Raw genomic sequence first — 15,711 nt, forward strand, 5'->3', positions numbered from 1 at the left:
TCAGTATTCTGCTCTTTTTGGATGGAATATCCTGTATATGTCTCTTCAGTCCATTTGTTCTATAAACTATGGTTCATTTCCAATGTTTTCTTATTGATTTTCTGTCTGGAAGATCTATTCTTTACTGATTGCAGGGTATTGAAGCCCTCCACTATTACTTTACTCTTATTTATCCCTTAAGACATAATAGTATTTGCTTAATATATTTCAGAACTTAGGTGTTGGGAGTATATATATTTACAATTCTTTTATCTTCTTGATGTATTGACCTCGTTATCATATAATGACCTTATTTGTCCCTTATTACCATTTTGTTTTGCTTGAAGTCTATTTTGTCTAAGTATGGCTAAGCCTGCTTTCCTTTGGGTTCCACTTGCTTGCAGTATCATCTTCCATCCCTTCACTTTGAGCCTATTTGTGTCTTGAGAGCTAAAAAGACTCTCCTGTAGGCAGCATATAGTTAGGTCTTATTTTTTTTAATTTATCCAGCCTCTCTGTGCCTTTTGATTGGTGAGTTCAATCCATTTACATTTCAGGTGATGATTGATAGGTACTGCCAATTTTATCTTTTGACTTCTGGTTATTTTGTCTCTCCATTGTTTCTCCTGATAGCCTAATGGGGGGTTTCCTCTGGCTGCCTTTAAAATTCTTATCATTGACCTTTGACAGTTTTATTATATAATATGTCTTGGAGAAGGTGTTCTGTTAGGTTCATGGACTTGTAAATCCAGTTCCTTCCCCAGATTTGGGTAGTTCTCACCTATTATTACTTTAAATAAGATCTCTGCCCCCTTCTCCCTCTCTTCTCCCTCTGGTATACCCATTCATCTTAATTCTCTCTCCTCTTATACCTGAATTATTTCTAAATTCCTATCCTCAAGCTCACTTATTCTCCCTTCCATCTGATCTGCTCTGTTTCCAGTGCTTTCTAACGCATTCTTTTTCTCATTTATTGAGTTCTTCAGCTCCAGAATCTTTGTTTGAAATTCTTTAAAAAATAACCAATCTCTGTGGTGAAATACTACTTCTGTTCATTAATTTTATTCCTGAGTTCACTGAATTGCCTTTCTGAGTTTTCTTGCAGCTCACTGAATTTGTTCTTAACAGCTCTTTTGAATTCTTTATCAGTTCGATTGCAGTATTCTGTATCTTTGGATTCAGTTCTTGAAGAATTGTCATTTTCTTTTTGTGATACCCTGTTAACTATGTTTTTTTCCATAGTTTTTGATAAAATGTGCCTCTGCTGCCGCGTTTGGAATAGGGAGCACCTGTCTTATTTAGGTAAGGTTTTGTTTACTTCAATTCAGGAGGTTGGTAGTTAAGACCCTTCCTTTTGTTTTCCAGAAGGTGGCACTATAGCAAACGTTTTGGTTTCTCTTAATAGGCGCTGACTCCCTACTAAGGTTGGGAATGTACATATGGGGGAAAAAAACGGGGGGGTGGGATTTTTTTTTTAAAAGGTGGCAGCAGAGTATGAGGGGATGTGTGCTTAAAATTTGGGGCTTTGGGTGTGCCCATGGCCTGGTAGGGGGTTCTATGCGCAGACCTCTTGCTGGCATCTCAGGGCAGATAGCAGGAGATATATTCCTTCAGTTCCCTTTCCCTCACCACAGTCATTGGTATCTCTCTTCAGATATGCAGGGTGTTGCTCAAGAGCAACGGGACCCTCCAGCTGCAGCCCACAGGGACTGACAGCCTTTCACTCACCCCCTTTTACTTTTCACCTCGTTTGCTAGAGAGGCCACCGCTGGTGCTGCTGCTACTGCTTCTGCAGTTCCCTTAGCTCTGTAGCCTCTTCTGAGGTCCTATCCACCCACTTTCGTATGCACAGATAGATGGAGTTCTCGGGTGTCCTGGTGTGCTGTGCAGGGGCGCTTTTGTTTACAGATGTCCAATTACACGTTAGAGGGGAGGAAAAAAAGGAAAGGCTCATGTTACCATGATGCTGACGTGACTCTGGATATGTAATATTTTTAAATACCACAGTACACTTATTCTTCAAATAGTCTGTATCTCATTAGGCAAAGTGTAATATTCTAAGCTCATCAGGAAGACTTGTTTGAAGAAATCAGGGCAGGTCCTTAAACATAAGCTCATCCTCAAGGCTTGAAGCTTTCAGGTTATGGGCCAAAGGGCACAAGCTGGCTTTTCACAGACAGGAGGCTTTAATGTGGGCTGATATGTTTACTTAATTGTGTGACAAACGATCTTTTGAAACAAACTAGTCATTGGTTAACATTCCTCTCCCAACCATGTCAGTGACCTTTTATCTGATACATCTGAGGGAGACAGATGTCAAAGCACCTACAGTGTGCTTTGAGGGGGGAAAAACATATTTGTAAATGAAATATAACCCTATTCACAGGATAGCAGTCACTGCCTAATGTTCAGAAGTATCAAATCTGCTTCTCGTTTTAAACCTTCCTGTTGGAATTTGGCCTTTCCATCATTGATTTTGTTATTTGTTCAGGAATAGATGGAAATTTCCCCTCAATGTTTGGCTGGCAAAGCTGAAAGAGTCCAACTCCTGGTTATAAAACTATGATTTTTCAGGCCCAACCTTAGGCAGTTACAAAGGCTTCGCCTGGAAGGTCTCATAAGGAAAAGCTGCTCTCCCAACACAGACTGGTATACAGTCCATGAATCACAGTCACTGGCTGCAACTGTAGCCAAGGACTGTTCATGTCCTTTCACATATTTGCATTCCTGGCCCACGTGATGTTTATTCTTAGGTCTCTGAGGCCTTGGGCAGAGGTCTTCACGCTCCTGTGCTGGGACCTTATAGGAGGAAGAGGGGAATCTGAAGACACTTTTCCCCACTGATTCAGTATCCAGTACTTTTCCACTCCTAGACCCTCGCCCTTCCATGACCCCAGGGTGCATCAAACTGCCACAGCTGGGTGTCCCTCAACAGTGTAACAACCCCGTGTCTTTGGTGAGCCACGTGACCTTCAACTGGTGCACTGGTCCACTGGAGAAAACAGAAGATGGAGAAACATACAACGGAACTTCCAGTTTTAGCTTCTTGGTTACGCCATCACAGTAAGTGATTAAATTCTTACCTCTTTCATTTTCGGCTTGTTGCTTTAACTGGCTTCTCTGACCCTTCCATGTTCAGCTCTCCCAGCTCAACTGAGCTCCTCCAGAGAAGACTCATTTTTCCATTCCTAAAACAAACGCCAAGAATCACAGTCCTAAAACCTGTGACCACAGTGAGCAAGTATGGCTAGTGCTTGAAAAAGAAAATGAGTTTTAGTAAATTTGCTCCCAAATATTTTATTAATAAGTTTTATATAAAAAAGATAGAGATGTGTCACACTGTAGAAAAGGCATTGAAAGCATGTGTATGGTTGTAGGTTCTATTTTCTCTGCCAAATTAACCAGCCATGATGGAGTTAAGAGAGTATCATTCATATTGTTTGGAATACTTCAAAGTACAAAAAGCAGTGTTAATATTTTAAGTGCAAAGAAAGTTTATAATAAAATAGACTTTAAAAATTACAAATAAAAATCTGTACATCAAGGATATTTTCCAGGCCTTCCTGTGTGCATAGCACGGATATAGAAAGAGAAGGGGAACTGCCGAGAGAGGACCCGTCACATCAGGTGTTGCAGGTCTGGCCCATTTCAGCTTGCAGGACCATCTCCTCTTTTCTCAAGGGGAAAGTGTCGATCAAGGTGAAGAGGGCCACAGGCGTCACCAGGGAGACATAGCGCTCCCTGTCCATGCCGTGCTTATCCACTAGCACCATACTGAAGGAGTAGAGTGGGATTCTCAGCAACAGCCTAGGGCAAAGAAAAGAGAAGCCTAGGTCAAAATTGGCTCCCCGAGGGCTCTGGTGGACCCACTAGAGTCCTAGAATGACACTGGGTGCAGAGAAAGGCTTAATACCACAAAGGACTGAATTACCCTTTAGACCCTTGCTACTCAAACCTACTGGATTAGAATCTATATGATGAGTAAGAGCCACTGAAGACTGGTGTGCACGTGACAGGTTGAGTAGCATGGCTTTAGAGTCTAGTGGCCAGGAAGACTTTAGACCTGCAGTGGTGCTATGTACCAATAGGTGCTCCAAGGCATGTATGACAATGCTAACAGAATTTTTCTGTATTAAACTGGAGTCAACCGCCATTCGCAGACTAGGTTTGCACAACCACATACCCGCTAGAGTCATCGGTTATCACTGGTTATCAACACAAGTTTTGGTGTTCACAATGGCAGGGGCGTGCTACTGCCCTCTAGTGGTTGGAGGCCAGGGCTGCTGCCTAACATCCTACAATGCACAGACCAGCCCTCTCCCCACCAAAGAATGAACAGGCCCCAAATGTCCATAGTGCCAAGGATGAGAAACCCTGGCCTAGGTGAAGCTGATTGAAATGACGTTCCAAACATTGTAGCTCTGGTGCATCGAGCTCACAACTGCATAGAGGGAATCGAGCTGGCTCTTCACCCTGGGCTGAAGGACTTGGTTAATTAGAATTTTTTTTATACCTCAATTTCAAAAAGCATTTGAAGTGATTTCAATGGCCTGTTTTTTTCTATTCTACCCCCATTAGAATTGAAACTGTAAAAAAGAATGTATTTCAGTACCATGTTTAGATGAAAAAAGCCAGAGAAAGCAAACAGATAAGCTGAGCCCAAGGGAAAAAAGAGCACACTCAGCTAAACTGAACAACAAAATCTGGAGAAGACACTTTCTTATGCCTTTTACGAGGGACTTTCAAGGAAGATGGGAATACTTTCTATCTTATCCCTGTGGGAAACTAAATTGCTAATCCACTTCTCGTGAGTAGAGATAAAAGCGTTACAGTGTCTGCACTGGTTTCTTGTGGTAAGAAGAGGGGACCTCAAGAAGTGCATTAATGAGTTTTTGAACATGTAAACGTAAAGCATGAAAGTGAGGTGAGAATGTTAAGAAGAGGAATATTTAGAGTTTGGAGGCAGGGGGAGAAGGGGGAAGTCCTAGGGCAGGGGTGACCCAGGAAAAGAGAGAAATAGGAAAGTCTGGAGGGAAAAAAAGGCTACGCAACTTTGTGGTGGCTGGAACCTGTGGGAAAGGACCTGGAGCATGGGGTGGTCCAGTACTTAAGTCAGGATAGAACCCCCCCCCCCCCCACCGCATGGTGCTACTATCTACCACACGCATTCCTCCTGTGAGCTCTGTGCCCTAACAGAATATTACGAGGGAAAACTGCCATGAGAGGAGATGAGTGGTCAGGGCAGCAGGATACCAACAGGTACAGAAATGCATCCGCCGTGGCTATGAGACCACAGAAATTCGGGGGATGGATAGACACCCGATGGATGAGGGGTGGTACCAGCCACAGGTCAGAGTTACACAAATGTCAGACTGAAATGAACTCCTGGAGAATCTTCTAGAGAACTAGACAAAACTCCTCCTCCCATGGACACACCAAATCTACAACTACATATGGAACAATATTCTCTGCCAGAAAGCGAAAAACTAGGACTCTTGCATATCAGGCAAGTGAGAAGGAAATCACACCAAAGTGGGTAGAAGAGGCTGAGACACAATCTTGTCCAAAAACCTAGCAATACATCCAGCCCCAGTCACTGCCCCCACCCACGTGGAGGGAACTGGAAACCTGGAGTTTCTCCCTGAGGAGCAAAGGGTTCCAATCCCACATCAGGCACTCCAGCTTTTAAGACCCACGCCTGAGAGACAAACCCCAAAATATCTCTTTGAAAACCAACAGGGCTCACACCCACAAGATCTGCTGGGCTGTCGCAAACTCAGAAACACCCCAAGACACAGTGCAGAAGCATCCGTTTGAAAAGTACCCACACTTTATGTGAATAGGCTCATTCAATAACCTTAAAGCATCAGAGTGGGGCAGGGGTGTGCCAGTGGAAGCAGTTTTCAAACTCTCCCTCCACCTTGCTAAAAGCCAGCAGAAACCATCTGTAATCTCTTCTTTTCCAGCAGGTTGCCACCTTTACGTTCCATCTAGCAGAGACATCTTCTTGCGTTCCTCCTGCCTTGCTAAATCCAGCAGCACCTTACATCTCTCTCTCGCTTGCCTGGCTCCAGTGGCCAACAGGCCTTATGCTTGCAGACCCTCAGGACTGCATCTACTTGCTAAGCTGCTGCCTGAGGGTCTGCCTTCCAGTCAGCCTGAATCTAGGTGCTGACTGATCCTCTCCATTGGAGCACTAACAGGTCTTGGCGCACCCTGAAACTCTGGGAGCTATTACAAATAAAATAAGCTATATAGACAATCACAAAGGTCTGAGAGACAAGAGTTAGGGCAGGGTTGGATAATAAGTTTTATCTCCTACCTGAGGCCACTCCTTCAAGACCAGAAGCAGCTGTTGCATATTCTAATGCATAGAAACCAACGGAGAGCCAAGTAGAATGAAGAAACAGATGAATATGTTCTTCTATATATAAAATAGATAAACAGGCAAGATAACCAACAAGGACCTACTGTATAGCACAGGGAACTCAATATTCTCTGATAACCTCTATGAGAGAAGAATCTAAAAAAGAATGTGTGTATATATATATATATATATACATATACACACACACATATACACACATATATATATAAATGAATCACTTTGCTGTACACCTGAAACATAACATTGTAAATCAACTATACTCCAATAAAATTAAAATGTAAAAAGATAAGGCGATTGTCAAAAAAAACTTAAGCTAAATAAAAACTCAGGCCAAAATTCAAGCCCCCCCCCCAAAAAAAAATTAAGAAGGTCAAGATGGTGACAGCACACCACTAAACCAAACACAAGACCCTTTTCAGTGTGGGACCTGTGTGCTTGCACAGGTCACACACCCATGAAACTGGCCCTGGGTCTACAAGTCCACCAAATCTTTCCAAACAATGCAACCATGCTAAGCCAACCTCAAGTTCCAGGATATGACAGTCAAGGAATAGCTAATTACAATTCCTAATGCTATGAGATGTCTTTCTATTACCAGTTCACTCTCAGCAAAATAAATGCATATCAAGTAAAATAGATAAAAAGGGACCTACTGTATAGCACAAGGAACTATATTGAATATCTTGTAGTGACCTATAATGGAAAAGGAGATGAAAGAACAGAAAAACCTCAGGAAAAAAACTTAACGAAACAAAGATAGGTAATTTACCTGATAAAGAGTTAAAAGTAATGGTTATAAAGATGCTCACCAAACTCAGAAGAATGAGTGAACATGGTGAACTTCAAAGAGAGAGAAAATATAAAAAAGTACCAAAGAGAAGTCACAGAGCTGAAGAACACAGTAACTATAGTGAAAAATACACTAGAGGGGTTCAAGGGCAGGTGAAGCAGTGGAAAGTACTGGCAAACTCAAAGACAAGGCAGTGGAACTCACCCAGAGAACTAAAAGAAATAAGAATTTGTTTTTTCAGTAAGATAACTTAAGAGATTTATGGGACACTACCAAGCACACTAACATTCACAGTATAGGGATCCTAGCAGGAGAACAGACAAAGCAGCAGAAAACTTATTTTAATAAGGAACAGCTGAAACCTTCCCTAACCTGGGGAGAAAAACACAGATCCAGGAAGCCAAGAGAGTTCCAAAAAAGAGGAACCTAAACAAACCCATACCAAGACCCATTATAATTAAAATATAAAAAGCTTAAAGTCATGGAGAGAATCTAATGAGAAAAAACAGCATGTTACACACAAGAGAATCCTATAAAAATATCAGATTTTTCAGCAGAAACGTAGCAGGCCAGAGGGAGTGAAACTGTTTATTCTCCTGAAAGATAAAAGCTTATAACCAAGAGTATATTATACTACCCAACAAAATCATTCAGAATTGGAGAGATGAAGAGTTTTCTAGAGAAGCAAAAGCTAAGGGGAAGGCCACCAATAAACCAGCCTTATAAGAAATGTTAAAGGGACTTCTTTAAGCTGAAAAGGGCGCTCATTAGTAATAAGAAAAAATATCACAGTATAAATCTCACTGTTAAAAGGTAGGTATACTATGATAAAGGAGGCAAGAATATACAATGGAGCAAAGACAGGCTCTTCAATAAATGGTGCTGGGAAAACTGTACTGCTACACGTAAGACAGGAAAATTAGAACATTTTCTAACACCATATACAAAAATAAAATGGATTAAAGACTGAAAGGTAAGAACAAATCCTATAAACCTCCTAGAGGAGAACACTAGGGAGAATACTCCTAGGGAAAACACTGTGACATAAATCACAGCAATACGTTTTTGGATTTGTCTCCTAGAGTAATGGAAATAAACATAACCAAATAGGACCTAATTAAACTTAAAACCTTTTGCACAGCAATGAAAACTGCAAACAAAATGAAAAGACAACTTATGGACTGGGAGAAAATATTTACAAACAATGTGACGAAAGGTTAATATCCAAAATATACAAACACCTCATACAACAAATTATCAAAAAAGACAACCAAATATCCCTACCCAATGGGCAGGATACCTAAATAGACAATTCTCCAAAGAAGACATACAGATGGCCAACAGACACATGAAAAGATGATCAGGATCGCTAATTATTAGAGAAATGCACATCAAATCTACAAAGGAGTTCTCACACCAGTCAGAATAGCCATCATCAAAAAGTCTACAGGGCTTCCCTGGTGGTGCAGTGGTTGAGAATCTGCCTGCCAATGCAGGGGACACAGGTTCGAGCCCTGGTCTGGGAAGATCCCACATGCCACGGAGCAACTGGGCCCGTGAGCCATAACTACTGAGCCTGTGTGTCTGGAGCCTGTGCTCCGCAACAAGAGAGGCCGCAATAGTGAGAGGCCCGCGCACCGCGATGAAGAGTGGCCCCCGCTTGCCGCAACTAGAGAAAGCCCTCGCACAGAAACGAAGACCCAACACAGCCAAAAATAAATACATAAATAAATTTATATTAAAAAAAAGTCTACAGATTTTGGGGAAAGTGTAGACACATTCATTCTCTAATTGTGGCGATGGTTTTATGGGTGTTTACATATGTCAAATCTTATCACACTATGCTTTAAGTATGTACAGTTCATTGTATGTCAATTGTACTTTATAATCTATAAAACTCTTAGGCCATGACTTAGCAAAGTTCTTAAAATATCAAATGTATTTGAAGATGAACAATATGAAGAAATGCAAATGATAATGGCCGGTATTCTCCAGTTATACTAAGTAAAATAAATATGAATATTTTCTCAAAAAAAAGTCTACAAATAATAAATGCTGGAGAGGGTATGGAGAAAAAGGAACCCTGCTACACTGTTGGTGGGAATGTAAATTGGTGCAGCCACTATGTAAAACAGTACAAAGGTTCCATAAAAAGCTAAAAATAGAGTTACCATATGATCTTACAATCCCACTCCTAGGCATAACTCCGGAGAAAACTTTAAGCTCACCTCATCTCATGAAAACACCAAAACCACAACTGCTGAACAACCATCAACAAAAAAACACTGGAACCTACCAAAAAAGATATTTTACAAAGCCAATGAAGAAATGACAACTGAACAGTAACAGGGGTGGTTTTGCGACATAATCAAATCCCATACCCGCCAGGTGGGTGACCCACAAACTGGAAAATAATTGTATTGCAGAGTTTCTCCAAAAAAACGTGAGTCCCAAGCCCTACATCAGGCTCCCCAGCTTGAGGGTCTGACATCAGGAGGAAGAAGCCCCAGTGCATTTGGCTTTGAAGGCCAGTGGGGCTTGAGTGCAGTAGCTCCACAGGACTGGGGAAAACAGACTCCACCCTTGGAGGGCACACACAATGTTTCACGTACACTGCGACCCAGCAGAAAGCAGGAACTCCATATAAGCCTGGGCTGTACCTACCTACAAGTCTTGGAGGGTCTCCTGGGGAGGCAGGAATCGGCTGTGGCTCACTGCGGGGGCGGGGGGGACCAAGGATACTGGTGGCAGAGGCTCCAGAGAATACTGTCAGAATGAGCTCTCCTAGAGGTCGCAATTTTGGCATAAGGACCTGGCCCCTCTCAACAGCCTTCAGGCTCCAGTGCTGGGACGCCTCAGGCCAAACAAACCAGCAGAGGGGGAATACAGTGCTACCCGTCAGCAGAGAGGCTGCCTAAAGTCCTCAGCCAACAGCCACCAATAAACACACCCCTTGACATGGCTCTGCCCCCCAGAGGGACAAGACCCAGCTCCTCAGTTCCTCACAGCAGGAAGCCTGTATAAGCCCCAGGACCAAACTCACCCACCAGAAGCAAAGGAAGCAGGCACCAGAAGCAAAACGGAGCTACGATCCTGCAGCCAGTGGAAAGGAGACCACAGACACAGAAAGTTATAAAAAGTGAGATGGCAGAGAAATGTTCCAGATGAAGGAACAAGATAAGAACCCACAAGAACAAGTAAATAACTGTAGATTGGCAACCTACCTGAAAAAGAAAATGATAGTAAAGATGATCCAAGATCTCGGAAAAAGAATGGAGGCACAGATCAAGAAGATACAAGAGATGTTTAACAAAGAGCTAGAAGATTTAAAGAACAAAGAGCTAGAAGATTTAAAGAACAAACAGATGAACAATACAATAACTGGAATGAAAAATATACTAGAAGAAATCAACAGCAGAATAATTGAGGCAGAAGAACGAATAAGTGAGATGGAAGACAGAATGGTGGAAATCACTGTCATGGAACAGAATAAAAAATGAAAAGAAATGAGGACAGTCTAAGAGACTAAACCAACTAGAAGAAGAACAAACAAAACACAAAATTAGTAGAAGGAAAGAAAGATCAGCAGAAATCAATGAAATAGAGATGAAGAAAACAATAGAAAAGATAAAACTAAAAAGCTGACTCTGATAACAAACAAAATTGATAAACCTTTAGCAAAACTCATGAAGGACAAAAGCGAGAGGACTGGAATCAATAAAATTAGAAATGAAAATGGAGAAGTTACAATGGACACCACAGAAATACAAAGGATCATAGGAGACTACTACAAGCAACTATATGCCAATAAAATGGACAACCTAGAAGAAATGGACAATTTCTTAGAAAGGTACAACCTTCCAAGACTGAACCAAGAAGAAATAGAAAATATGAATAGAGCAATCACAAGTACTGAAATCGAAACAGTGATTTAAAAACTTCCAAACAAAAGTCTAGGACCAGATGGCTTCACAGGCAAATTCTGTCACCTATTCTTCTGAAACTATTCCAAAGATTGCAGAGGAAGGAACACTCCCAAGCCCATTCTATGAGGCCACCATCACCCTGATACTAAAACTAGACAAAGATACCACAAAAAAAGAAAGTTACAAGCCAGTATCACTGATGAACATGGACGGAAAAATCATCAACAAAATACTAGCAAACTGAATCCAACAATACATTAAAATGATCATACACCATGATCAAGTGGGGTTTATCTCAGGGATGCAAGGATTCTTTCACATCTGCAAATCAGTGTGATACACCACACTGACAAATTCAAAAATAAAAACCATATGATCATCTCAATAGATGCAGAAAAAGCTTTTGGCAAAATTCAACACCCATTTATGATAAAATCTCTCCAGAAAGGGGGCACAGAGGAAACACACTTCAACATTATAAAAGGCCATATATGACAAACCTACAGTTAACATCATTCTCAACAGTGAAAAGCTGAAAACATTTCCTCTAAGATCAGGAACAAGACAAGGATGTGCAATGTCGCCACTTTTATTCAACAGTTTTGGAGGTCCTAGCCACAGCAATCAGAGAAGAAATACAAGGAGTCCAAACTGGAAAAGAAGTAAAACTGTCACTGTTTGCAGATGACATGATATATATATAGAGGGAGAATCCTAAAGATTCTACCAGAAAACTACTAGAGCTCATCAATGAATTCAGTAAAGTTGCAGGATACTGAATACACAGAAATCTCTTACATCCCTATACACTAACAATGAAAGATCAGAAAGAGAAATTAAGGAAACAATCCCATTTACCATCACATCAAGAAGAATAAAATACCTAGGAATAAATAGACCTGTACTCCGAAAACTTAAGACGCTGATGAAAGAAACCGAAGATGACACAAATGGATGGAAGGATATACCGTGTTCTTGGATTAGAAGAATCGATATTGTCAAAATGACTATACGACCCAAGGCAATCTACAGATTCAATGCAATCCATATCAAATTACCAGTGGCATTTTTCACAGAATTAGAAACAAAAAAAATCTTAAAATTTGTATGGAGACACAAAAGCCTCCAAATAGCCAAAGCAATCTTGAGAAAGAAAAACGGAGCTGGAGGAGTCAGGCTTCCTGACTTCAGACTACAATATAAAGCTATGGTCATCAAAACAGTATGGTACTGGCGCAAAAACAGAAATATACATCAATGGAACAGGATAGAGAGCCCAGAGATAAACCCATGCACCTATGGTCAGTTAATATATGACAAAGGAGGCAAGAATATACAATGGAGAAAATACAGTCTCTTCAACAGTGTTGGTGGGAAAACTGGTCAGCCACATGCAAGAGAATGGAATTAGAACGTTGTGTAACACCATACACAGAAATAAACTCAAAATGGATCAAAGACCTAAATGTAAGGCCAGACACTTTAAAACTCTTAGACTAACATATAGGTAGAACACTCACTCTTTGACATAAATCACAGCAATATCTTTTATGATCCACCTCCTAGAATAATGAGAATAAAAACAAAAACAAACGAATGGGACCTAATTAAACTTAAAAGTTTCTGCACAGCAAAGGAAACCATAAACAAAATGAAAAGACAACCCACAGAATGGGAGAAAATATTTGCAAAAGAAGTGACCAACAAGGGCTTAACTTCCAAAATATACAAATATCTCATGAAGCTCTATATCAAAAAAACCCAAACAGCTCAATCAAAAAATGGGCAGAAGACCTAAATAGACATTCCTCCAAAGAAGATATACAGATTGCCAACAAACATATGAAAGGATGCCCAACATCACTAATCATTAGAGAAATACAAATCAAAACTACAATGAGATATCACCTCACACCGGTCAGAATGGCCATCATCAAAAAATCTACAAACAATAAATGTTGGAGAGGGTGTGGAGAAAAGGGAACCCTCTCGCACTGTTGGTGGGAATGTAAATTGATACAGCCGCTATGGAGAACAGTATGGAGGTTCCTTAAAAAACTAAAAATAGAACTACCATATGACCCAGCAATCCCACTCCTGGGCATATACCCAGAGGAAACCATAATTCAAAAAGATACATGCGCCCCAATGTTCACTGCAGCACTATTTACAATAGCCAAGACATGGAAGCAACCTAAGTGTCCATGAACAGAGGAATGGATAAAGAAGATGTGGTACATATATACAATGGAATATTACTCAGCCATAAAAAAGAATGAAATAATGCCATTTGCAGCAACATGGATGGACTTAGAAATTATATTAAGTGAAGAAAGACAAAGGTGGACAAATATCATATGACATCACTTATATGTAGAATCTTAAAAAATGATATAAATGAACTTATTTTTACAAAACAGAAATAGACTCACAGACAAAAAAACAAACTTATGGTTACCAAAGGGGATAGTAGGGGGTGGAAAGGAGGGGGGAAAATTAGGAGTTTTGGATCAACACATACACACTACTATATATAAAACAGAAACAACAAGGACCTACTGTACAGCACAGGGTACCATATTCAATATCTCATAATAACCTATAATGGAAAAGAATCTGAAAAAGAATACATATATAAGTGTATAACTGTATGATTTTGTTGTACACCTCAAACTAACAAAATTGTCAATTAACTACTTCAATTTAAAAATGGTTAAAATAAAAAGATTTTTAATTTTAAAGGTAGATATATTAGTAAAAGTAGTGGATTTATAAAGCTAATATAAAGGTTAAAAGACAAAAGTGGTAAGATAACTACAATAACTGCTTAAGGGATACACAGGATTAAAAGATATAAAATGTGACATCAAAAACAAAACGTGTGTGGAGCTTTAGAATGCCTTCAAACTTAAGTTGTTATATTTATAATGGTCCATTTTAAGTTGATAAGTTAAATGTAAGCTTCATGGTGACCACAAACCAGAAACCTATAATAGATACACAAAAGATAATGAGAAAGGAATCTAAGCATACCTCTAAATTCATCAAATCACACAGGAAGAGAATAGAGAAGAATGTAACAGAGGACCTATAAAACAGCCAAAAAACAATTAACAAGATGGCTGTAAGTATCTACCTATCAATAATTTAAGTGGACTAAATCCTCTAATCAAAAGAAAGAGTAGCTGAATGGATAAGAAAAAAACAAACACCTATCTATATGCTGCCTACAAGGGACTCACGTCAGATGTAAAGACACACACAAAGTGAAGGAATGGAAAAATATACTCTATGCAAATGGAAACCAAAAGTAAGCTGGATCACTGTTCTTATATCAGACAAAATAGACTTTAAAACAAAGACTATGGGCTTCCCTGGTGGTGCAGTGGTTGAGAGTCCGCCTGCCGATGCAGGGGACATGGGTTCGTGCCCCGGTCCGGGAAGATCCCACATGCCGCGGAGCGGCTGCGCCCGTGAGCTATGGCCACTGAGCCTGCGCGTCCGGAGCCTGTGCTCCGCAATGGGAGAGGCCACAACAGTAAGAGGCCCGCGTACCGTGCAAAAAAAAAAAAAAAAAAATTTGGGTTGCTCTGAAATTACCTTTTGGCTGTTGAATTCTGCTTTTTTAATGCACCATTACTCAGAGTCTGAACACCATGATTCTGGCTTTTTAAGTGTTACCAAAAGTTGTTAAAATGGGACTATGTACCAGTGCCCTGGAAGCATGGGGGAAAAAGAGGCCAAGCCTGGAAAGGCGAAATTGGAGGCCTACCCTCTTAAGAAGACCAAGGATTGCTTAAGTCCTTTTTGCATTCTGTCCCCTTCCTGTCCCACTCCCACCAAGGGAAAAAAAACAAAGACGAAGCAAAACACCTGGAAGGGGAAGGAACCCTGGTAATTACCCACTGCATCATGTATTCGGACAAGGAACCACATGCCAATTAATAGTTATAATACTCCCAGAATAAAAGTAATTAAAGGTTGAAGGTTGCCTGGAATCAAGAATGAATAGAGAGAAATCAGGGAACCTGATCAGAGAAAAGCACTTTTATAGGTAATAACACTTAAGAACAGAACTTCCCCCTACCTGAGCTGCAGAGCTAGGGCTGGAGGCATAATCTTTGCTCCTATCCTGCCGATGAGGGTCGGGAACACACCTACCAGCTCCACTACGGTGATGTGTCGAAGATCCAGGCCACATTGTGCTTGCTGGAAAAAAAAAAAAAAATAAACAAACAAAAAAACCCCAAGCAGGGAGGTGTGAGCATGGCTAAAGAAAATTCCATGTCAAACTACAGACCCACAGGAGCAGCACTGTTCTGTTTGGGGAAGTTTATTTGCCCACTCCAAACTGTCCTGAAGATAGCTGAGAAATTCGAGTTCAACTAGTGGCTATAAAACCTAAATAGCTTCCTAGAGGAATCATTCAGAAATGGCCTTGGCAATGAGATTTTGAAAACCTAAGCAAAATGGCAATGTATGTATTTCCAGATGGGCTGAGACTTTGCATGAGCCAAATTTCCTAAAAAGTGTCCAAGACCACCCCCAGAGGATTCTAATTTGTCTTTGCAAGGACAAAAGAATATTTCCAGTGTCCCACTATCTGCCCTTGTTTTCACCCCTCACAC

General features: G+C 40.6%; 1 protein-coding gene across 1 annotated transcript in view; it reads right to left on the reverse strand.

The window, feature by feature from the left end:
• Positions 1 to 3,268: 3,268 nt before the first annotated feature.
• The window catches only part of SRPX (sushi repeat containing protein X-linked), a 98,744-nt gene continuing 86,301 nt past the window's right edge, over positions 3,269 to 15,711 (reverse strand). The window contains exons 9-10 of the mRNA XM_079910351.1: positions 15,171 to 15,292; positions 3,269 to 3,786 (exon numbers count right to left, since the gene is read on the reverse strand). Coding sequence (XP_079766477.1) covers positions 3,603 to 3,786; positions 15,171 to 15,292 — 306 coding nt within the window. The 3' untranslated portion in view covers positions 3,269 to 3,602. The remainder of the gene's footprint in view (positions 3,787 to 15,170; positions 15,293 to 15,711) is intronic.

Source organism: Stenella coeruleoalba (genome assembly GCF_951394435.1).
Source record: "Stenella coeruleoalba genome assembly, chromosome: X".
NCBI classification, from domain to species: domain Eukaryota; kingdom Metazoa; phylum Chordata; class Mammalia; order Artiodactyla; family Delphinidae; genus Stenella; species Stenella coeruleoalba.